The sequence below is a fragment of the Macaca nemestrina genome, chromosome 1 (genome assembly GCF_043159975.1).
Source record: "Macaca nemestrina isolate mMacNem1 chromosome 1, mMacNem.hap1, whole genome shotgun sequence".
Lineage (NCBI taxonomy): Eukaryota > Metazoa > Chordata > Mammalia > Primates > Cercopithecidae > Macaca > Macaca nemestrina.
The window spans coordinates 68,561,742-68,586,610 of NC_092125.1; the positions used below are offsets into that span (position 1 = coordinate 68,561,742).

The 24,869-nt window shown below is 43.1% G+C and overlaps 1 protein-coding gene across 10 annotated transcripts in view; it reads left to right on the forward strand.

Moving 5' to 3' along the window:
- The window catches only part of LOC105484918 (hedgehog acyltransferase), a 348,464-nt gene that overhangs the window by 66,224 nt on the left and 257,371 nt on the right, over positions 1-24,869 (forward strand). For all 10 annotated transcript variants that reach the window (XM_011747037.3, XM_011747042.3, XM_011747032.3 and 7 more), the window contains 2 exons: positions 10,208-10,402; positions 14,195-14,410. In XM_011747037.3, the coding sequence (XP_011745339.1) occupies positions 10,208-10,402; positions 14,195-14,410 (411 nt within the window). The remainder of the gene's footprint in view (positions 1-10,207; positions 10,403-14,194; positions 14,411-24,869) is intronic.

Consider the following 24,869-nt stretch of genomic DNA (forward strand, 5'->3'; position numbering starts at 1 on the left):
GGACACATAATTTGAAAGTAAAAGTATGAAAAGATGTTCCAGGCAAATATTAAACCCCTCTCCCTCTGACAAACTACTGGTGCAGTTTTATTAATAGCGGCAAAGAGCATTACTGGTGACAAAGAGGGCTGTTGTTGAATAACAAACAGTTCATTTCTTATTAGGAAGATATTAAAACTCTAAGTTTATTTGCTTCAAAATATATAAAACAAAAAGTGATCATAAACATAAAGATAGATAGGTCTATTATTGTAGGGAGATTTTTTTCATGTTTTTTTATTTCAATAGTTTTTGGAGTACAGGTGGTTTTTGGTTACATGGATAAATTCTTCAGTGGTGATTTATGAAATTTTAGTGTACCTGTCACCCAAGCAGTGTATACTGTAGCCAATATGTAGTCTTTTATTCCTCACCCCCACAACCTTTCCCTCCGGAGCCCCAAAGTCCATTATACATTCTTATGCCTTTGTGTCTTCATAGCTTAGCTCCCCCTTATAAATGAGAACATATGATATTTGGTTTTCCATTTCTGACTTACTTCACTTAGAACAATGGCCTCCAGCTCCAACCAAGTTGCTGCAAAAGACATTATTTCTTTCCTCTTTATGACTGAGTAGTATTCCATGGTGTACATATACCACATTTTCTTTATCCTCTCGTTGGTTGATGGGCACTTAGATTGGTTCCATATCTTTGCAATTGCAAATTGTGCTGCTATAAACATGCAGGTGCGTGTGCCTTTTTCATACAATGACTTCTTTTCCTTTGGGTAGATACCCAGTAGTGGGATTGCTGGATCAAATGGTAGTTCTACTTTTAGTTCCTTAAGGAATTCCTATACTGTTTTCTATAGTGGTTGTACTAATTTATGCTTCTGCCAGTAGTGTGAAAGTGTTCCCTTTTTATCACATTTACAGCAATATCTATTTTTTTGACTTTTAATTATTGATTAATAAGTAATTATGGAAATTACGTTGAAAAGCAATAAAAACAAGATCTACTTTTGTCAAACTAGAAGGTATACATATGCTTACCTCATAATAATTTTCAATATGAATTAAGAAGTTAAAATGAAAATCAAAAGTATTAAACTTTTAGAAAATAGGACATAGAATATTGATGCCGACACAGATTTTTTTCATACAAGATACAAAAAGTGCAAATTATAGAGGAAAACACTGATAAATTTACATTAAAATTAAAAACTTTTTATCTAATGACACAATAGAAAAGTGGAAAGGCAAGTCAATAGTGGAAAAGTAATTTGCAAACTGACAAAGGATTGGCATATGGAATAAATTTCGTAGAAAAGACAATCACTCAATAGAAAAATGATATAAGATATGAAGAGGAATTTGTAGAAGAGGAAACATAAATGACCAATAAACATGAAAAAATGTTAAATTCATTAGTAATCAAACAATTGCATCTTAAAACTACAATAAGATATCATTTTATGCTTTCTAGTTTGGCAAAAACAAAACAAAAATCCCCTGATGATATCAGCGTTAGCTGCCTGAACTCATCCAGAAAGGGTGTTGAATATATATTGGTATAACTACTTAGTAACACATTATATAGTAAAGCCAGAGGAGGGCCTACCCTACAGCCACCAGCACTGTGTGATTTTATTTTCCTTTACAGACAGGACCTCACTGTGCTACCCAGGCTGGAGTGCAGTGGTGTAATCATGGCTCACTGTAACCTCGAACTCCTGGGCTTAAGCAATCCTCCTTCCTCAGCTCCTGAGTAGCTTGGACTACAGGCTGTGACACCACACCTGGCTAATTTTAAAAACTTTTTGTAGAGACGAGATCTCACTATATTGCCCAGACTGGTCTTGAACTCCTGGCCTCAAGTGATCCTCCCATTTCACCCTCCCAAAGTGCTGGGATTACGGGCATGAGCTAGTGCACCTGGCCAGATATTTCGTATATTTTTAACTGAACACATGGAAGAATGAAATGATGGGCAGAAGGAAAGGTGGAGTTGCCCTGGGGACACTGTGTTTTCATCTGTCCCCCCCATGTCTCTGGGCCATGCGCATCAGGACCCACATGGCCTCCTCTGATGGGTCTCCTTTGCCTCTCACCCTTGTTCTTGTTCCTCCTGTTCGCTTCCTGTAGATCAGTGTTTCTTAAATTTTTTTCAGTATTGTCCCTGAGGCACCTTTCGAGATAATTTTTTCCCTGATCATCTCTCCTCCTCTGTGAAATTTGAGTACTACAGATATCCTGTATATATCTGTTTATTTAGTGTGCGTATGCATAAGGAGTAAGGTTTTCTTGCCCCCGATAACCAACAAGTAACCTAAAACTTAGACAAAATATAGTACTAATCTTCTACAAATGTTCAATTATTAAAAAACAATAGAGATGGAGTCTTGCTGGTCTCAAACTCCTAGCTTCAAGCGACCCTCCCACCTCTGCTTTACGAAGTGCTGGGATTACGGGCGTGAGCCACCATGCCCAGTCATCACTAATTTTAATTTCCATTTTATCCTTAGGTCTAGCCTACAAAATCTGCCCCACCCCACCTCATTTGAAGGAGATACAACCCTTGTTGAGAATGCATGATTGAGATTAATTACCTTTTCCTGATTAGATGCCCCTCCCTCTTTCCAAACCTCCTCTACGTTCAGCTCCTGTTTTGCACCTGACACTATCAGAAATCTAGCTATATTAGGATATAGATGTCCCTTCATTTAATTTGCTTGTACCTTTGACTTCTTGCTCCTCCTCTTGTGGGAAGCAGTATTTGGTGTGGTTAAGAGCGCTAGGGTCAATCCCTGCATTGCTACTCTCAAACTGTGTAACCTTAAGTTCCTGAATATCTCTAAGGCTGTTTCCACAGTTGTGCAAGCGGCATGGCACTGCTGGCTTCATGGAGTTGTGGAGAGGGGCTGATAAGCAAACGTTTTTCAAGGTTATGCTTGCACATGAGGACAGCCCAATAGATGGTGTCTGCTGCTGTCATCTGCTGGCATTTGCTCCTGAGAGCAGTTTGTTATTCAAGAATGGAGGGGACCATCTTGAGATTCCAAAATCCTCAAGGGCATAGGCCGTGTCTAGCATCCGTAGCAATGTTCCCATGCTGATGGTCTTTTCAAGCTTGTCTTGGGTCCTGGGGGAAAGGATTGAGAAACACAGCCCCTTCTCTTGGGGAGTCACAGTTGAGTGGGAAGTTAGGAAAGCAAATACTGTTCACTGTTCTGTACCTGATGTGGTTGGCTGGGCACGCTATGGTGGGAGAAGGTGTGGGCCTCACCTGCCTTTCTGGTGTCAGGGCAGGCCTCCGAGAAGGTGGCTTTTGAGCTGTGGCTTCAAGGAAATGGTTCACTTGTTTCAGCTTCCTGCATCTTGTTACCAGGCAGGGCTGGACAGGGGGACTAGTCTTTTTCTCTGCAGAGCACATCTCATCCAATGTCCGTAGGAGGTGTTCTTTTGCATTTTTCTTGGAATGAGGCAGAGTGAGCACTGAGTCATCTCCCTCTGTATGTGCCTCTGTCATCCTCTGGGTGACCGCAGGTTTGATTTGTGAGACAGCTGGTGGGCCGGGTTCGGCCTGTGGCTGGGGCACAGTGCTTTCTTTGTCTGAGTTTGCTTGGCCCTTACATAAGTATGAACCACAGCGTTGGCCTCATTAGCACTCTGCTTTCACCACCTGGACTAAGTGTTCCAGATGGACTTAATTCAGGTAGTTGTTTTTGGTACTTATTCAGGGTGGAAGATTTAGGCTGCAGTTGTCCTTTTTTTTTTTTTTCTCCCCATTCTCTGAGGCATCCTAAACTATAGGCAATACTATGCAGGGACAGGCTTTAGCAATTCTTGCTGCTATAGCCTTAAGCCCTGAAAGATTCTAGCCTTCTCCTTTATCTAATATCTAATCTCGTCTCTTCCTTGGCTCGCTGCACCTCCTCCCACGGAGAGGTGGCAGGTTATTTTTATTTTCAAAAGCATGATCTATCTTTTTTTTTTTTTTTTTTGCCATGGTAAGAAATAAAACTTTCCACTGAGTTACTTGGCTCAGTTAAACACCCTTTCCCTGGATAAGGCTCTCTCTTTGGGTTTTGGTGAGACTTCATCAGGAGCCAGTGGCCCTGGAGGGAAGGCTGAATCACGGCTCTGAGCTTTGGCTGTGTGTGTGTTATGATTGGATTGGATGTCGCGGGTCAGATAGTTGCCTCCTTTCATGAATGCCAACTGTGGCCTCACCACCACCTGAGACGTTGTGTTCTCTGCCCTCAGAACCAAAAAATACCCCCATGTGAACTTACTGAGAAGTCTGACCTGGTGTAGGGCTGAGGGTGGGTGCTGTTGCTAACCACACAGCTGGGTTCTCACTGTGCCTCTGATGGGGAGAACCCACATCATTAGCTATTGGCTGATGGGCTGAGCTCATCAGGCGCAGGATATGAAAGGGCTGAGAAGCCTGACCCATGGTGCTGAGTGAGATGAGTTAACCAACCTCTGGAAGGCTGCAGGGAGCAGAGCTTTTTTCCAGGACATTCCCAAATCCATGCGCCGAATAGAAATATCATGTGCTAATGGTTCTCCTGGAATCAGCCCCTTTCTATCTCCATCAATGCATGTCTAAGGAGAGATAAAATTCCTTTTGTGTGGGCCTGCTGGCCTTTACTCCCAGGAAAAAGCAGACTAGAATGCAGTTTTTCAGACTCTGGGATGGGTGGGTTGTATCTTTCTGTTTGGGGAGATTGTATATAAATATATATGTATATATAAGACATATATATTTCAGTAGAGCTGCTAATTATGTAGTATGTAATAAATTATGTCATACATAAGAATATTGATTGATTCCCATTCTTATTTCCCAAATAATGCTCCCATTGAGTGGTTTCTTGGCAGATGTGCAAAAAGAATACGCAGGGACATCTGATAATGTTGCCAACAGGAATTCTGACCAAGGCTGACACTTTCATTCCTCCCTACAGAGGTAAACTCTAAGGAGGGAACCCACTCAGGCACATCCTATTATCACTTGGCGCCCTTGGCACAGAATGAGCTGAAGTAGAAACAGATGGTGTGAGAAGGGGCATTGGCAGTTTTTCCTGACTCCTTATGAAGAAGGTTTTAAGAGTATGGATTTCAAAAGAAAGAGCAAATCTGTAGTCTTTTCTTAGGGTCACTGATTCCATCCTTGGAGCTCTGCCAGCTCAACTGGTTATTCTCCCGGGAGACTCTGCTGGGGTGATGGATAGAAGGCTCTATAGCAGGTATCCACTTTCCTGGATTGGTACCTGTGCCCCATCAGTTGTTAACTATTGGAGATTTCCCCCAACAGAAGTACAGTTGAGAGATGCTGTGAGTGGCAAACAGGTAATAGGCGGTGAGATGTGAAATGTCTCTTCCATTCTACCTACATACGCAAAACAGCCTTTGTTTATAAAGGGTTAAGTAGGACAAGTAGAGACTTTGGAAGACAGTAGGTTTTCACATTAGTGGGTTCCAAAGCCCACATTTTAGTACTATTTTCTTGTTTCTTCTTAGTCATGATCACAAGGTTAAATCCCAAGACTTGGGAAAGCGTATCCATCTACCCAGCTATCCATCCATGCAACTATTCTCTCCGTCCTTCCATCCAGTAGTTATGAAACACTTGATATATGCTGGGCACTGTGCCAGATTCTGGGCTCACATTACTGTAATCTAAACAAAGCAGGAGTTTAGCCTGTTAAAGGAGACTATCAAGTAGAGTCAGACCCCATTTTGAGAGTGGTTCAGTGTAGACCCAGGGAGCAGAGGGGAAGGATGCCTGCTTAAGTCAATCAGGGTTAGTAAGATCTATGTCTCATCAGAGAGGCCATAGCGTTCTCAGTCTGGCTTTGTCTCCACTGCTACATAAATAGGGTACACTTCCTTATTTTTCATCAGACTTTTAAACATTTTCCCTCTTCCCCTGCTTTCTGTTCATCTTCTATTAGAAATGGAAGAACCTGGAATAAAGAGCATTAAGGAAGGGTCAGAGTAGTTCCAGTGGGGCTGTCATCCTGTGCTCCAGCAAACCCATCTCAAGCTTCAGGTCACTCATGCTTTGATACCTTTTAAAAGAGCATGATAAATTCAAATTAAAACCACAACAAGATGTCATTACACACTTACCAGAATGGCTCAGATAGAACATAGTAACAGCACCAAATGCTGGCAAAGATGTGAATAAACTGGATCACACATGCATTGCTGGCAGGAAAGTATAATGCTACAGCCATGCTGGAAAATGTTTTATAGTTTATTATAGAGCTAAATATGCAACTACCTTGCACCCCAGCAAGTGTGATCTTGGGCGTTTATCCCAGAAAAACGAAAACTTATTTTTACACAAAAATCTATACATGTATGTTTGCATAAGTTTTATTTGTAATAGCCCCAAAATGGAAACAGCCTAGACAGCCTCCAGTAGGTAAATGGCTAACAAGCTGTGGTATATCCACATCATGGAACATTACTCAGCAATGAAAAGGAGCAAACCGTTGATACAGCAACTTGAAGATATCTGCCGGAAATTATGCTGAGTGAAAAAGGCCAATCTTTGAAATGGAGAAGAGGTTATTGGTTGTCAGGATTAGGGATGGGGGTGGTCAGAGGAGTGGGAAGGAGGTAAATGTGGTATAAAATGGCAACATGAGGAATCCTTGTGGTGATGGAGCCGTTCTGCATTTTTACTGTGGTAGATACCAAACCTATACATGTGATAAAATTGTATAGAACTAAACACACACATAAATGAATACAAGTGAAACTAGGGAAATCTGAGTAAGTTTGGTGCATTGCAGCAACATCAATATCCTGGTTGTGATATTTGTGGTTTTAAACAATGTGCCATAGGAAGAAACCGGGTAAAGTGTACAAGGGATGTCTCCTGTATGTATATGTGAATACAACTATCTCAATAAAAATCTGAGAACATTATATAAAAGTTGTATGCAATTGGAATCTAAATTTATACATCAGAAACATCACAATCCAACATTAAGGCCATGTTTTACTTATACACTTGATGTGATCAATGTGATTCTTTGTGTCTTCTTTCAAGTAACAAGTAATTCCCAATCACATTCATGATTTGAACCTTGTAATTTAAATGAATGGGGCTATTTTGGTGTTTAGGTGTGTTTTCAAACTTGAGTTTGACGTACAGTACATGTATGACCAAATCTTGCATGTCTGCTCTTATTACCTTTAGAACTTGGGAAAAAAAAGTCTGAAAGCCTTTCTAGTGAGGAGTCAGAAGTGTTGTTTTGGAACAAAATGCAACACATTTTATTTTTTTATTTTTGAAAAGTTAAAAAATATTCTGGCCTGGTTGATGTCAGATGTCAGAGGCTTAATACTGATAGTTAAGCATTTTTACTTAAGAGAGAAAAAAGGTCGATAAACACATACACACATTTGGAGTAGAGATGGATGGGACAGGGCTATCCTTAGGCCTTTGCTTATGAAACTGGCCTTTGAAATGCTTAGAAAAAGCTCTTCTGCTGCCCAGAGGAGCAGGCCGTCCATGCTGCTGCTCACCCTGCTGGGCCATGCCACCCTTTAATCCTGGAACCCTCTTCATAGTGCTTGAGATCTAGGTATGTGCATGGGAAGGATCGTGGTTGGGCAGCTGTGCCCTAAGGGCTACATCTATAATGGGGACGGCCCTGCCATGATGCCAGTTGGATTGCAAGGCATGGGAGGCTGATTCTGCTCTAGCAGGATTTTGTTTACTTGTTTGTGACTTATTTTGAGATGGAGTTTCACTCTTGTCTCCCAGGCTGGAGTGCAATGGCGTGATCTTGGCTCACTGTAACCTCTGCCTCCCAGGTTCAAGTGATTCTCCTCTTGCAGGATTTTAATGGTGTTTTGGGGATAGGATTCATTCCAATGGCATTTTTATAGACAAAGTATGAAAATCAACATTGTAGTGGGATTCTAATCTATACAACAGTTTTGTGTAGGTGATTCTTTTTGCGTTATTCACATCTTTTCGTGGCCTATACATCATGAATGTATATAGTAGAGTTGCTTGTACCTGGGGAGAATCAGTGCATAATACTAAGATGGGTAGAGAACATGAGGCTCATGTGAGAGCGTGTCCTGTGATGTCTTAGACCAGTTAAGTGTCGTCTGCCTGTACTGTTTGGCAGTAGGGAAACAGTGGGGGATGAATATGGGACAAATTTGTCTGCCTCAAGGTGGCTTTGGAGACCACTGTTAAATTCATCATAGAGTCTCTCCAGTAAATGGGGTTTGCACAGCACTGTGAAGTATTTCCTGAAGGTTCTTTCAGCATTTTCCAAGTTGAAGCAGCTTCAGACTGTGGTAAGTTCCCAGATGAATCCTAGCAAACAGGCTTTTTCCGAAGGGATCAAATAGCACTTAATAAAAACATAACTGTGTCTATGTATGTAGCCACACATGCACGAAAAAGAATTCCATTGGTAAATGCTGTAGGTCATGTTGGAAAAGAACCTCCTTTTTTTCATTTGTTAAAACTACTTCTTCAAATAGTCTTTGGCGACGTATTCCTTATAATTGGACTCTGCCCAGAGGTGAGGGTTTGAAGCAAATTTATGTGGCTGTTTTCTGTGGGTAGTAGGATGGAAAAATAGTAAAAATGAACTTCACATTTCTCTGGTTTTCCTGGAACTTAAAAATGGCTGACCTAGTCTCATATTTAAAATGTTCTCTCTTAAACTAGAGTATAGGTTTGGGAAAGAATAGTAGGTAGGCAATATTTTGAAAGTGTTAGCATCAAAGCATGGGATTTGCAATTTATACTCCACACCTGTCTTGCCCTGAAAAGTCTTTGGCTCCACAAGAAGACTTAAATTCAGGCACTTCTCACTTTTCAATTCGGTGTGTTCCTGGGATCCACATTTTAAAATGCGTCCCTGTGAGACATCACATTTCCCTATGGGAATAACAACCGTATTTGTAGAGTCCTTCCTGTGTATACACCCCATGAAGGAGATACCGTTATTATTCCAGTTTTGTTTTGTTTGTTTTTGAGATGGAGTCTTGCTGTGTTGCCTAGGCTGGAGTGCAATGGTGCGATCTCAGCTCACAGCAACCTCCGCCTACCAGGTTCCAGGGATTCTTCTGCCTCAGCCTCCTGGGTAGTTGGGATTGCAGTCACCTACCACACCTGGCTAATTTTTGTATTTTTAGTAAAGATGGGGTTTATGCCATGTTGGTCAGGCTGGTCTCAAACTCCTGACCTCAGGTGATGCGCCTGTCTTGGCCTCCCAAAATGCTGGGATATTCCAGTTTTATATATGAAGAAATTAATCCACAGAGATGGAGTCATTTACCTCAGGTAACACAGGTAGTTATGAGACACAAGCATTTCAATTTAGGCAGTTAGACTTCAAAGCTTGAATCATTAAACCACAATGATATCTTGCGTCTCAAAGTTAAAACATTATAGTTATTAAATAAGGATTTCCCCATCAGATCTGACCAAAGTTATATCATGAAGCAAAGATATGTTAATTCATCTACTTATTCAATGTGATAACTATAAATTACTTGATGATTAGATAAAAATCTGTGATTCTCCTAAAATGGGAATAAATGTATCAATCAGGTAGACTATGCAAAGTCCTCAGTAGCTCATAAAGCAGGTAAGATGCAATTTTTCTATGACATAAATTTGACTAATCAATATGCAAAAAATCAAAAATGGAAAAATCCCTACATATTTAAAATCTCTGGCTTAGACTTTGGAAAGTCTTTCGTGGTTTGGATGATCCAGTTTTCTTAAGAAGCCTTCCTAGAAATGTGTACTAATACTTCTTCTCGCCTTCACTTCTGAAGGATGGTGTATGTAGGATGTGGTCCAGTTGGCAATTTTCCAGCTGTCTTCTGGCTTTCATTGTGTCTGTTGAAAAGTCAATCCAATATCTTATTGTTGTGTGACCCAGGGGTCTGGGTGGCTTTGGTTGAAGGCAGGAGAGTGGTTACTTGCTTCTGGGTGGAGCTGTTGGGACTCTGGGGGTTAATGTGGAAAGTCCCTCTGAATCTTGTTTGTTTTGTACCAAAATTCCCAGGGCAGTGATAATTAGAGTTTCTTTATTGGGTAATTAAATGTGATCCTCTTACATGTAGAACTTTCAGTATCAATTCCATGAGCTCACTTCTCTTTCTTTTCCTCCCTCTCCTTTCCCTCCCTGTCTCTCTCTGGTTGGGCCCCACCCTGTCTGCAGCACAGACCCTGGATTCTCATGCTCTATGGGATGTGGGCCTGCTGGTGTGTGCTGGGGACCCCTGGTGTGGCCATGGTTTTGCTCCATACCACCATCTCTTTCTGCGTGGCCCAGTTCCGGTCTCAGCTCCTGTCGTGGCTCTGTTCTCTCCTCCTGCTCTCCACACTGAGGCTGCAGGGTGTGGAGGAAGTTAAGGTAAGTGTCTTCCTGTTACCATCGGGAATCCAGAGAAGGCCCTTTTGGCTTTGCCTTGATCCCAGTAGACACCTTGGTTTTCAGATGAGATGATTGTAGAACTGTGATGGGGCTCCCCATAGTGGCCATACAAGGTTGCTACATGTGAACCCTAGTGGTGCATTCTGCAGTCCTATCATTCCTGGCTGTGTTTTAGCCCTGTGAGATTGCCCAGGGCTGGCCCTGTACCATCTCTCAGAGTTTGGGTAGGCATGTGGAGTGCCAGATGTCACAGGGCCAGAGGGCCAGGAACAAAGAGAGAAGAAACAAACAGAGGATTTACTAAAAATCATCTGGAGAGTGCCCTACAATTTATAGGGAATGTACACATCACTCAACTCATCTGATGGCCACAATGGCCCTGTGGTGGTAAGTCAGGTCTTTTTCTTCTTCCTAGTTGATTGAACAGATTCATTTATTCATTTATTGAGATGGAGTCTTGCTCTGTCACCCAGGCTGAAGTGCAGTGGCGCAATCTTGGCTCACTGCAACCTCTGCCTCCTGGGTTCAAGCGATTCTCATGCCTCAGTCAACCGAGTAGCTGGGACTACAGGTACCTGCCACCATACCCAGTTAATTTTTGTATTTTTAATAGAGACGGGGTTTCACCATGTTGGCCGGGCTGGCCTGAAACTCTTGGCTTCATGTGATCTGCCCGCCTTGGCCTCCCAAAGTGCTGGGATTATAGGTGTGAGCCATTGTGCCTGGTCAGGAACAGATTTATTATCTACTCATGTGACCTAGTGGAAGGACTTTCAATTTAGATAGTGAAAACAAAGGGTTATCTCCAAAGGGCCCAGACCAAGCTTTCATTTTAGTAAACCCAGAGGCATTTTGACAGACTCAGTCACCTATGGGTTGTTTGTGCTAATAGAGGAGGACACTGGGCTCAAACCACACTTCCTTATAGCTTTTGTTTGCATTAGTGAAGTCTTATTTTATAGGCACTTACCTTTTAGCTTTATTTTTTTCTTAGTCACAATAACAGTGCATTTTTATTTTATGATTGCACATCAGACTTGGCCCAGAGGATGGTGGATGACAGAGGGACTGCCTTCCGAGTTGAAGAGTTTACTGTGCCTTGCTGAGGCGATTGCACCTATCAGCAAATTCTTCTTGCACTGCATTTTCTGATTTCTGTTGTGTGTTCTCTGATCATCTCCTGGCAGTGGCTAGCATCTCCTGGACAGCTCCGGACTATCTGGTTCTGTCTTTGGTAACTGGAATAACCTAGCCCTGCTTGTGCAAATGAAGCTTAGGCCCCTCAGGCTATCTCAGGCCCACTCAGGCTGTGTGAGATTCCTTCTCTCACTTGTCTATTGAATACACCCTTTACATGTGCAAGTTGGAGCTGCCAAGGTCTGCGGCTGCAGGGGAGAAAAGGGAGAGTCTGTGTGGAACTCTCAACCATCCAGAAGTGGGAGCTTTCTTTTAAGGTAGAAATGCATGGCAAGAAGAACACAAGTCCAAGTCCCAGCTCCAGGGTCTGGTCCTGGGCACTCGGCTTCAGAGCCCTTCACCTTTGGGGTCAGTTGACTCTGAGAATAGCCAGCCTGAGAGATGCACAGCTTGGAAAACACTGGGGGTCATGTGCCTAGGGCAGGACCATTGATGTTTCCCACCTTCATCGACCTTCTCCTTCCTAGCCCGGTTCCCAAACACTGCCCAACTGGCAGGAGCTGTTTTTTTGAGTCAGGCCAATCTGCTTACCTTTCCCTTTACACATTTACATATGCTTACACTGTTTGTTGGAACCAACCCTTCCCATCATCCCTGTCCACCTGATTCTCTTTCAAAGTACAGCTTAGACCTCAGTCTCTAAAGGCAAGTAATAAAAGAGGGCCACAGAAAACACAGATCATTTAGTATCACATACTGCTCTGAGAGCTGCTGGCTCTTACAAACCGGGGACACAATAAAACAGTAGCATGTAAGTGACCAGGTGTCACATAGAGCTTTGGGGACACTACACACACCTATCCCTTCCTCTAACCCCCTAGGATCTCCATAGGCACATTCAAAATCTTGGGCTGTGTTGGATATTCTTTATTCAATCACTGTGGGACTGGAACTCCTGTGGTATCTATATTTTTGTTCATTCAGTCACTCCTTCGTTGATCCAGGTGACTGCACTTAGCATTCATGTGCCCTGCATCGACACAGTAATGGGAAGGAACATGATGGGAAATGTGAGATGGATGACCTGGTTTCTAGTCTTTTCTAATCCCCGTCTCTTCTTACTCTGAAGCTGGAGCAATCATTTAGCCTCTGAGCCTCAGTCTCATTATTTGGAAAATGGAAGTAATAATTCCTCTTCCTTTCTCATGGGATTGTTCTGATAGTCAAACAAGATAATCTATGTTAAGTGATTTTGTGAAAATTGTAGCATTTTGAAAGTTGAAGCATTTTTTGCTGTTTTTAGTCTACCTTAATTTTTCTCATTCTCATTAATGATGTGGGGCTAATATTTTAAGCACATATATCAAAATCTGGACTTATGAGAGTATATCAGATAATCACTCCATTTTAACAAAAGATACTTCCCAGAGTGATTAACTAGGCAACCATTTAAGCAAGTGTGCTTAAAAACAGATTTATAGTAAAAATGAAAACAAGTTCATACCTAACTTTTTGGGGACCTGGCAAGTGTAAAAACAGAATCTAATTCCATTTATCATTTCTTTGGGGACAGTATCAGTTATGGATGTTGGAGGTAAATAAATATTCATTTGTTCTGTAAGTTTTACAGTGATTTGAAAAACATTGAGGAAGGAGATCATATGATTAGAAACTAGCTGGGTTTCCATGCTTTTGCACATGTGGTTCTCCTGATATGATTATCCTCTTTCCCCTTGGTGGCTGTTAAAGTCTTGTACAAGAAGTAGAAACTCTGTTCAGTGGTTGGTTTTTCTGTGTACAGCTTTAAGAGACCCTGATGGATCAAATTAATTACTTTCTCCTTTGACCCAAGTTATATTTCTTCTATATATTTCCATAAATAGCTTTTCTCACTGAATGTATTTTTGGAAAACATAAAAAATATAGAAAAATATAGAAGTTAGAAAATACTTCTTGATTTTACTCCCTGATATTAACATTTTACTGTATTTCCTTCTCATCTTTTGTTCCACGCATATTTTTGCACAGGTTATTTCTTGTTTCATGCTGTATTGTAATTGCATGTTTACACATCTATGTCCTGTATGAGAATTTAACATATTGAGGGCAGGGTTTATTTTTTAATATTTGTCTATAAAACTTATTTGACAGATGCTACTCAACTAAATGTAGAGCCAAACTGGTAACAAAAGAGCGAAAAGAAAAATACGTTGAAGACAGAAATCCCATGGGACATTTTAAGCCCCTCTTTGTTATCCGAATAGTTGAAGAAGCTGTCAGAGTATCCACTGGATGTAGCTAATCTGCACTTTATGCCCTGGGTATCTGATACATGTGTGTCTGGGAAAACCTTCATTATGTTGTGTCAGTCCTAATGCTAAGTTTACATTAGAGATGTTCTTTTTCCTACTGCTCATTAACTGCTTGCTTTGATTACCAATGAGATTTACCTGGTGTTCATTGGTTCTCGACTCCCCTTTATGGCACAGCTGCTCTACCTGAAGAAGAGGTCGCCTTCCCAGAGCCCGCTAGGATTCTCAGATGAAGGTGGCCCTGCTGGCCAGCAGCTGCAATGGGACTGGACGATGTCCCTGCTGGCCACTCCGAGGTTGTTCTCTCCTTTTGATTTTGTAGAGAAGGTGGTACAAGACAGACAATGAGTACTACCTGCTGCAGTTCACGCTGACCGTTCGCTGCCTCTACTACACCAGCTTCAGCCTGGAGCTCTGCTGGCAGCAGCTGCCTGCTGCATCGACCTCCTACTCCTTTCCCTGGATGCTGGCCTATGTCTTTTATTATCCAGTCTTCCACAATGGGCCCATCCTCAGCTTCCCGGAGTTCATCAAACAGGTAGAGCCCGCTGGGGATGGGATTGGGATTCTGTAGATTAAGCCTTTGTCACTGTTGCTCTGGGCTTCTCTGACTCTTGAGTCATTTCATTCAGAGGTGCCCACAGATTTACAACACTATTAGTTCTCATGAGGTTTTATGGAATAGATGAAATGCATATGAGAAATGAGCCTTTAAAGTTTGACCCCTGGCCGGGCGCGGTGGCTCAAGCCTGTAATCCCAGCACTTTGGGAGGCCGAGACGGGCGGATCACGAGGTCAGGAGATCGAGACCATCCTGGGTAACACAGTGAAACCCCGTCTCTACTAAAAAAATACAAAAACTTAGCCGGGCGAGGTGGCAGGCGCCTGTAGTCCCAGCTACTCGGGAGGCTGAGGCAGGAGAATGGCGTGAACCCGGGAGGCGGAGCTTGCAGTGAGCTGAGATCCAGCCACTGCACTCCAGCCTGGGTGACAGAGCGAGACTCCGTCTCAAAAAAAAAAATAAAAAAATAAAAAAAAAATAAAATAAAGTTTGACCCCTCAGATATGTTAGCTCTAGGGGGTCCCACCTTGATTTTCAGTGAACTCTGGCAACCAGGATTAATGAGTGAGGCACAACGAGGAGTTTGGGAGTTGGTATCCAATGTGGCGAAGTCCCAAGGAAAGAAAAAAATTTGATTATGATGCTATTACTTGAAGGAATAGAAAAGGAAACTGTCTAAGCTGTTGCTTGGCAAATAATATGTTTCCTTTTATATTCACAAGCTGCTTAAGAAATAGTCCTGCCATAGCCTGGGAGCTGTTCAGGGTGACCTAGATGTGAGAACAGAGTGGAGTTGAAGTAAGTTCGAAGGCAATGGTGTGTGTTCAGGACTGGATTCCCCTTTGTGCCCAGGCCCCTGCCTGCCTTCCTTGGACAGCATCCTTGTCTGAAATGCCATGTTAAACTACCTTTGTTGTTCCCCCCTACTTCACTTTTCCCCCTTGCTTACAACTTTCTTTTTTTTCTGCCTCCTCAACCTACCTCTAGTTTCATGGAGCATAATTGCTAAGTTAATTCACATAAGGAATTAGTAATTGACAATGCCTAAAACAGTGTTTCTCAAGGGATCTTCTACCCCCACCACCAAAACAAAACAATCCTCATAGAGGAGAGAATAACATGTACGTGCATACACACACATGCATGCACACGCACAACACACACCCACACATATGCACACACCTGGAAGTGCAGGGCAAGCAGCAGTGTTGCACATTTCTGGGCAGCAACATGAAAGATGCTCCCTGAAAAAGAAGAGAGGGTTCTTAGAAATCATATTTTGTCCTCAAAGTTCCACTGAATTATGCATTGTATTAAAGAATATATTTTTGCATTATAACAATAACATAATGTTCTAAAATTTCCAGTGAAAGTATGTAACTTTTTATATCTCTAGAAATCTGTAAGTGAAATTGATATTCTAGACAGATATGTTTAGTCTGTGGTTTCTCATACCTCGGTTTGGGATTGTTCTTTTGTCATGAAGGAATTTAAAATCTGCGTTTGAAATTGTGTTTAAAATTATTGTGTGAAAGAGATGGTTTAATGATGGCAGCTGATCTTCTAACTCAATGATTTGCAAAGTGTAGTTCCCAGACCAGCAGCGTCAGTATCACCAGAGAACTTGTTAGAAATACAAATTCTCAGGTCCTCTCCAACCTCCTGAATCAGAACCTGTAGGGTTAGAACCCAGGAAGGTGGTTTAACAGGCCCTTCAGGAGGAGGGTGGGAGTAAAGGTAGGGTGGGCACAGCATAAGATGGGTTCCTCTCTTTTACAATCTCCTTACCTTTGTGAGTATTTGAATTATTCCCAGTTTGCCAGGCAATAACTTTTGGACCAAACATCCACACACAGACACCCCTTTCCTGAGGATGGCTGGTAATTTTCAGAGAAACATAAACTAAATCCATTAGGAGGAAACAGATTGTTTTCCCGACTTCCTCTTATATATAAGCTTTGCCCTGTATGCTCTGCACTTTATTATTATGCAAAATATCTGTTCCTGTTATTTCTCATCTCCTTTTTCTTCTTTTTTTGAGACAGAGTCTTACTCTGTCACCCAGGCTGGAGTGCAGTGGTGCAATCTCAGCTTACTGCAACCTCTACCTCCTGGGTTCAAGTGATTCCCGTGTCTCAGCCTCCTGAGTAGCTGGATTACAGGCATGCGCCAGCAAGTCCAGCTAATTTTTTGTATTTTTAGTAGAGACCGGGTTTTGCTATGTTTCCCAGGCTTGCCTCTAACTCCTGAGGTCAGGCAGTCTGCCCTCAGCCTCCCAAAGTGCTAGGATTACAGGCTTGAGCCACCACGCCCGGCCCCCTTTTCCAATTGTGCCTTTTAGGGTCTAGTAAGAATATTAGAGGCCTCTAGTAGGGTCCTGTGTCACACAGAGGCATGCTTTAAGATTATTTCCCACCTAAATCCTTAGCCAAGGGCTCTCATTCTCTTGAGTCTCAGTCTGGGGAAGTGAAGGGGCAGGTTGCTTCCTATAGGGGCCAGGTATAGACACTCTGGGTTTTATCCATGTCTTTTCCTTCCCCCCCCCCCTTTTTTTTTAACCTGTTCCAAAACAATAGCAATTGCTGACAGCAGGGAACTCGAAAGGGCAAATTAAAACCTCTATGTTTTGGGGAGTATTCATAAAACAGTCATTCTAGAAAAGGATAAATGTTCAGTAAGATATAGGGCAAATTTAAAAAGCCAGGAGGTTTCCGCACCTGCTGAAAGTGGCTGTGGGAAACTTCCCTTCTATGGAGAAGGGGGCTCTAAAGGGGGAGGGGGTTAAACCAAAAAGGTTATCTTGTAGTGAAAGGGTTCTTTCAGAGAAGCCAAGAAGGAAAAGGCTGGGAGGTGGGGAAAGAAAGCTAGTTGGAAGAACTTGTAAGTTAGATTTGCTCTGAATGAATGCTTGAATGAATGCATGCATGAAATGCCTTCAGCTATAAGGATTGGAAATATTGAAATGCATGGTTCTTAGACTGGCAGGTCAATGCCTAAAAATAACGTAGAGCAGGAGAATGACGCTGCACCACCAGGGGGCAGCAGTGCCCCATCGTGGAAACCAACCCCAGCGGGAAATCTTCACCCAGTATCTGCAAACTCCTAAGGATCAAATGACAATGTTAGTTTTAGGCATACCCCTGGAGAACGTATCTTCCACCCAATTTACATACACAAAATGAGGGAGGTATAGAAGAGGTGTCTTCTGCAATGTAAAGCGTATGAAATTTGCATAATTAGTCACGAACAGGTAAAAATTTGCCTCAGCGCCTTAACTTGAAGGCTATTTCTGGTGGCATTTAGAGTTTTAGGAACATGGGCCCGATTTGATTTTCTCTCATGTTTCTGTGGCACTCGGATACCAAGTCAGCGGTGAGGCAGGGATCCTGAGGGACTTAGGGAAGGGAAGGACATGGTGTTTACTTGCTTAGCCTGGAGCCTGGGGCCGGTTCGTCTTGAAGAGGTTGACTGGTGTGGTGTAGGCACTGGGGAGAGGAGCAGCCTTAGTGTGGTAGGCCAGGGACTCTTCCTTGCTGGGCACTGTGCTCTCCCACCTTAGAGAAGCCAGTGGTCAAATAGGGAATTTGGCATGGAGGTTAAGAGCAAAGGTCCTGGAGCCCACCCTCCAGAGTTTGAATCCCTGCTCTGCTTTGGCTTGAGAGTGCTTGCTGAGTTATTTATGCCTCAGTCTTCTTATCAGTGAAATGGGAAGAATAATAGTGCCTCCCTCAAGATTGCTGTGAGGATTAAATAATTGTGTATAGGTAATGTGGTTTGACAGGTTAATACTATAAAGTGTTAATTCTTACTCTTATTATTTGAGACAGAGTCTGGCTCAGTTACTCAGGCTGGAGTGCAGTGGCACAACTTCAGCTTTCTGCAACCTCCAGCTCCTGGTATCAAGTGATTCTCATGCCTCAGTCTCCCAGGTAGCTGGAATTATAGGTGTGCACCAACACACCCAGCTCATTTTTGTATTTTTAGTAGAGACGGTTTCACCATGTTGGCCAGGCTGGTCTCGAACTCCTGACTTTAGGTGATCTGCCTGTCTCGGCCTCCTAAAGTGCTGGTGTTACAAGTGTGAGCCACCATGCTCGGTCTCTTACTTTTATTATTGTGATTATTGGCCAGAAAGCATGCGGTAGGGTAGTTTAGGTCAGAAGGGAGACCCTGGGTATCCAGTCTGGTAGGCAGGCACAGCAGCAGGGGTTACTGGGCCATGGCCATGCTTGGGCTCAGAAGAGGCCAGTGTGCTGGTTCCATCTATTTGAAGAGAGACCCAGGCAATTGCTGCGGGAACAGGCATGGGGGCAGTCCCAGAGTTGCTGGGACTGGCAAGAGCTGTGCAAGGCAGTCAATGTCCCAGAAGCTTTGTTTAGTATTTGGCATGGGCTCCTGGAATCATGCGAATTGTAATAAAATATACTAGCTGATCACTTAGTCTGAGCCAGGCTTTATACAATTCTAACTTCAAATTTTTGAGATGGTCTCACTCTGACACCCAGGTTGGAGTGCAATGGTGCAATCATAGCTCACTGTAGCTTTGGCCTCCCGAGCTCAAGTGATCCTCCCACCTCAGCCTCCTGAGTAGCTGGGACTATAGGTATGCATCACCACACTTGGCTAATTTAAAAAAAAATACTTTTCTAGAGATGAGGTCTTGCTATGTTGCCCAGGCTGGTCTCAAACTCCTGGCCTCAAGTGATCCTCTTGCTTCGGCCTCCCAAAGTGCTGGGGTTACAGGCACACACAATTGTGCCTGGCCATTCTAGCTTGTTTATTCCTCACAACCTATGAGAGAGATACTGTCATGACCACTTTATGGACAGGGAAACAGAGACAAAGAGAGGCTATTGCAATGCAGATAGGGTAAAGGGAATCAAGACATGGGCCTTATTGTGCTGACTTGGTTGTGAGAGGAGTTAGAGTGGGATGGAGTGTCGCCTGGTGGACATGTAGGTCTGGAGGCTCAAGCTGGCTGGACCAAGTACCAGTCTTGGCAGCAGCAACACCTGGAGGCCCCACTTGCTGTTCCAGGAGAGCTCACTGGACGTCACTGGCCTTGGTCTGGATGGCTAGGGGGGGGCGGGAGTAATGTGGGTCTGATTAGGGAATGATTTGTTAGGAGTAAGGGTATGGTCTGTGACCAGTATAAAGGACTAAAACAACTGCCACAAGGCCTCCTAGACCCAAGCAAAGAGAAGCCAATAAGTTAGTGGCTCAGGTGGTCCAGCTGAATATCTGGCTCTGGGGAGGGCTTTTGTTTTGTGCTTACAAACATATGTATTATTCGCGTGTGAAGAAAAAGAACCTTTCAGCTTTGAGAACTGTCATCTTTAATCATCAGAATATATTTGGAAGAGAGAGAAAGGCGTCGCTATTCCTTTTTATGCAATTTGCATGAAATGAGGTTTTAAAATATAATGCATTTTGAAATGCACTTTGCAGATGAGTTAATGTGTATTTTTTAGTGATGCTTGAACTTCTCAATTTCCATGGTAGCAGTTTCCAGTGGTCTTAAGGTTGGCAGTCCCCTAGGTTTGAAATGTCTCAAATGAAGTACTTTGCATGCAGGCAAGAGAGCTGCCCTGCACATTAGATGGGCTGTATATGGGCTGTCTGTTCTTCCTGCTGGGTCGAAAAGGGACAAATTTTGGACTTTTTTTTTTTTTTTTTTTTTTGAGATGGAGTCTCACTGTGTGGACCAGGATGGAGTGCAGTGCCGCAACCTCAGCTCACTGCAACCTCCAACTCCTGGGTTTACGCCATTCTCCTGCCTCAGTCTCTTGAGTAGCTGGGACTGTAGGTGCCTGCCACCAGGCCCGGCTAATTTTTTTTTATTTTTTAGTAGAGACGAGGTTTCACTGTGTTAGCCAGGATGGTCTCGATCTTCTGACCTTGTGATCGCCCTCCTTGGCCTCCCAAAGTGCTGGGATTACAGGCATGAGCCACCATGCCTGGCCGGATTTTTTAAACAAAAGACAGTCAATTAGATTGCACATGTAAATAGACTGTAATAATGATATGAGTCTAAAGAATCATGAAAAACCTTTTTTTATTTTTTTATTTTTTTTTCAGGTGAAAGCAAATAGAAAGTTGGATTGTTTTTCTTTTGCTATGTTTATTTGTACAATTTTTTTTTTTTTAATTTAGATGGAGTCTCGCTCTGTTGCTCAGGCTAGAGTGCAGTGACTCAATCTCAGCTCACTGCAACCTCTACCTCCCAGGTTCAAGCGATTCTCCTGCCTCAGCCTCCTGAGTAGCTGGGATTGCAGGCACATGCTACCACACATGGCTAATTTTTGTATTTTTAGTAGAGACAGGGTTTGACCATGTTGGCCAAGCTGGTCTTGAACTCCTGACCTCAAGTGATCCGCCTGCCTTGGCCTCCCAAAGTGCTGCGATTACAGGCATGAGCCACCATGCCTGGCTTATTTGTGCAATTAATAAACATTTCTGTTGCTCAGAGCAAGGAGGCAGTTAGCACCAGAAAGGGAGTGTTGCAGAGAAAGGTCTAGCCCTTTTGGTCCTGTAGTGACATGTAATTATGCCTTATTAAACCTGGTAGGGAAGTTTTAGCTTGTGGAAACTAGGGAAGTCATTATTAGGAAGGCAACATCTGACAAAATGTACCTCATGATTTTTCTTAATTAAGATATTTGTGTCATTTTAGAAACTATGTAGTTTGAGGAGGGAAAGGAAGCCTTTGAATTGACCTCGAAACGTGATTGCCTGGAACTGAGAGGTGATTGGGTGTTAGTGGTATTTTCTTGATTGTCATGGGGGCTGTTGGTTCTGGCCTGTTGGCTCCCTTCCAGTCCAGCTGCTATCTCTCCACTCCTTGGGATGGGGCTCCATACCCAACACTGCTTGGAAGCCTGAGGTGCAGTCCTGGCCTTCAGGGGACCTGAGCTTGGGGTAGGTTATGCTGAACAGCCTGTGGGCCATATGCACAGTTGCTTATTTAGAAACTGTAGAAATATGGCTGTGGGTGAAGATTATCTGCTGTCAACACTGCTTTTGAGGCCATTATTGCGTTCAGCTAGAAGACTTGCTTCTCTCCAAGAGTTTGGGCAGGTTGGGCACACTGATTTATATCTGTAATCCCAGTGCTTTGGGAGGCTGAGGTAGGAGGATCACTTGAGGCCAGGAGTTTGAGACCAGCCTGGGCAACATGGTGAAACTCAGCTCTACAAAAAATAAAAAAATCAGCTGGGCATGGTGGTACATGCCTGTAGTCCCAGCTACTGGGGAGGCTGAGGCAGGAGGATCGCTTGAGCCCAGGAGATCAAGGCTACCATGAGGTAGGGTCACATCATTGTATTCCAGCTTAGGCAATAGAGTGACAGCCTGTGTCATAAAGAAAAGAGTCTGGGTGCCAGGAAAGACCTGTCCATTGGTCTACAGTGATTTTGCTGCCTCTACATGTCTTAACCTTGGTGTGAACTCCTCTAGCCTCTACAGACTAATGGATAGTATATGTCTTAGTCCATTCAGACTGCTATAACAAAATATCATAAACTGGATGGCTTCTAAGCATCAAACATTTATTTCTGACAGTTCTAGAGGCTGGGAAGTCCAAAATCAAGACACTGGCAGATTTGATGTCTGGTAAGGGCCTGCTTCCTGGTTCACAGGCTGGTATCTGTCACTGTGTGCTTTTGTGGTGGAAGGGGTCTAACTCTTCAGCATCTCTTTTGTAAGGGCACTATTCCCAACCATGAAGAATGCCCTCATGACCTAATTACTTCCTAAAGACCCCATCTCCTAGTACCATTACCTTGGGTGTTAGGATTTCAACATAGGAATTTTTGGAGGGATGTAAACATTCAATTTATAACATTCTGCCCCTGCCACCTGAAAATTAATATCCTCCTTACACGCAAAATATACTCATTCCATCCTGATAGCCCCAATAGTATTAACTTGTTCCAGCACCAGCTCAAGTGTCTGAAATCCAAAGTCTCCTTTAAATATCATCTAAGTCAGATGTGTGTAATACTCAAGGTATGATTCATCCTAATGCAAATTCCCCTTCAGCTATGAGCCTGTGAAATCAAGCTCTGTGCACCCAAATACAATGGTGAGACAGGCATAGGATGGACACTCCAATTCCAAAAGGTAGAAATCAGAAAGAAGAAAGGAGTAAAAGCTCCCGAGGAAGTCCAAAACCTTAAGGCTCAGGAATCATCATTTTTGGCTCATTACTCTGCCCTCCAGGCCCACGAGGGTGGAGGTTTCACCTTCTAGACACACTGGGGTGCCTTCTGGACACATGGTGGCAGGGAGGGGGGTTGTGGCTCTGCCTTCATGGGGGCTTTGCGCCTCCTGCCAATCGCCCAGGCCAGAATCTTGAGCTGGTGGCTCTACTGGTCTGGGGTCATGAGAGCAGTGCCACCTGCATGGCTCTGCTGGACCCTGCCTTTGTGCAGTTATTTGTCTGGGCCCCATGGCTCTGTAGGCATTGTTAGAAATCTAGGTGGAGGCAGCCACACCCGCTTACAGCTTCGCTGGTTGCAGTGCCAACTACACTGCACTGGGGCCCACAGAAGCCACTCTTGGGGCAGCCAAGGAGTTTGGTGATGGGGAGTGGGGAGCAGAGCCCACAGTGTGAGGCAGGACTGGGCAGTGACATCCCCTCCTTTGCATCTGCAATTGCTCTGTCCCCCAGGCCTTTGCACTCTGGCCTGTGATGATGGTGGCAGCAAAGAGGGTCAAAATATTCACAATATTATAATGTTACATTACTTTTTCTCTGACTGAAAAGAACCAATTTTAATTGTAAAACATAACTAAAATCTCACCATCCAAAGATTACCATTGTTGGCATTTGGTGTATATCTTTCCAGCCTTTCATTATTTTATGCACATTGAACAAAAATAGTTTTCATGACTGAATTCCCTTTGGAATCACTCTTCCATTGTCTTGGACAGGAGGTCCTGGCTTCTGTTTAAACAGCTGACTAACCTTATCAGGTGGTTGTTTGGCCACATTCTCAATGTTCTCTCCTGAAGAGGCTTTCTCATTCTTTATAGTATGGAAAAGCTGAGAGTTTTCCAGATCTTTAAGTTCCGCTTCCCTTTTGATTAACAATTTTGTCTTTAAATCACTTTTCTCCTCTACTATTTTACTATAAACAGTCAAGAGGAGCCAAGCTGCACCTTCAACACTTTGCTTAGAAATGGCTTTAGCTAAATATCCAATTTCATTACTCACAAATTCTGCCTTCCACGAAACACTAGGATATGAACACAATTCAGCCAACTTCTTTGCTGGTTCATAACAGGATTGCTTTTCTTTCAGTTTTCAATACCATATTTCTCTTGTCTAAGAAATCATCAGATGGCCTTTACCATGCATATTTCCACCAACATTCTGTTCACTACTGCTTAGCTCTTCTCTAAGAATATTGAGGCTTTCTCTACAGCTCTTCTCCTTTCCTTCTGAGCCCTTGCCAAAATTTCCCTTAAAGATCCATTTACAGCAATGTAGACTTCTTAAAGCATGCACCTCCAAACTCTTCCAGCCTCTATCCATTACCCCTTCCAAACTAATTGCATATTTTTGGGTGTTTGTTAAAGCAGCACTCCCACTCTTGGTACTGATTTTCGGCCGTAGTCCATTTGGGCTGCTGTAACAAAATACTATAAACTGGTTGGCTTATAAACAACATAAATGTATTGCTTACAGTTCTAGAGGCTGGGAATTCCATGATCAATGAGCTGGCAGATTCCGTGTCTGGTGAGGGCCTGCTTCCTTGTTCATAGATTGGCACCTTCTCACTGTCTTCACATGGTAGAAGGAACTAGCTAACTCTCTGAGGTTTCCTTGATGAGAGCACTAATCCTAATCATGAAGGCTTTACTCTCATGACCTAATCACTTCTCAAAGGCCCCACATCCTAGTACCATCTCCTTGGGGGTTAGGATTTCAACATATGAATTTTAGGGGGACACAAACATGCAGACCAGAGCAGTGTGTTTGTAATCATTTCTTCTTTTGCTAGTGGTTATTAGGTCAAAATGAATTTGCTTTGGAGAGCTGGAAAAGGGTTGAGAATGAACAAAGAAGAACTCAGTACATAGCTACAAAAAACAAAAAAACAAAAAACCTGAGAGTGAAGGGAGAAGGAAAGGAGAAATAAAAATTAGTCTAGCATAAAACACGGAGAAGAATACTCACTCATAGAGGATGCTGGGCTTCCTGGCAGAAGTTCTGATGCCAGGCATTTGGAGAAACAGGATGAAGAAATAGAGGGGTCTTGAGGACATTGGCCTCACTAACAGAGAGGGTCCAAATATTCACAATATTGTAAGGTCACATTACTTTTTCTCTGATTTAAAAAAGAACCAATTTGGCCGGGTGCGGTTGCTCACACTTGTAATCCCAGCGCTTTGGGAGGCCAAGGTGGGTGGATCGCTGGAGGTCAGGAGT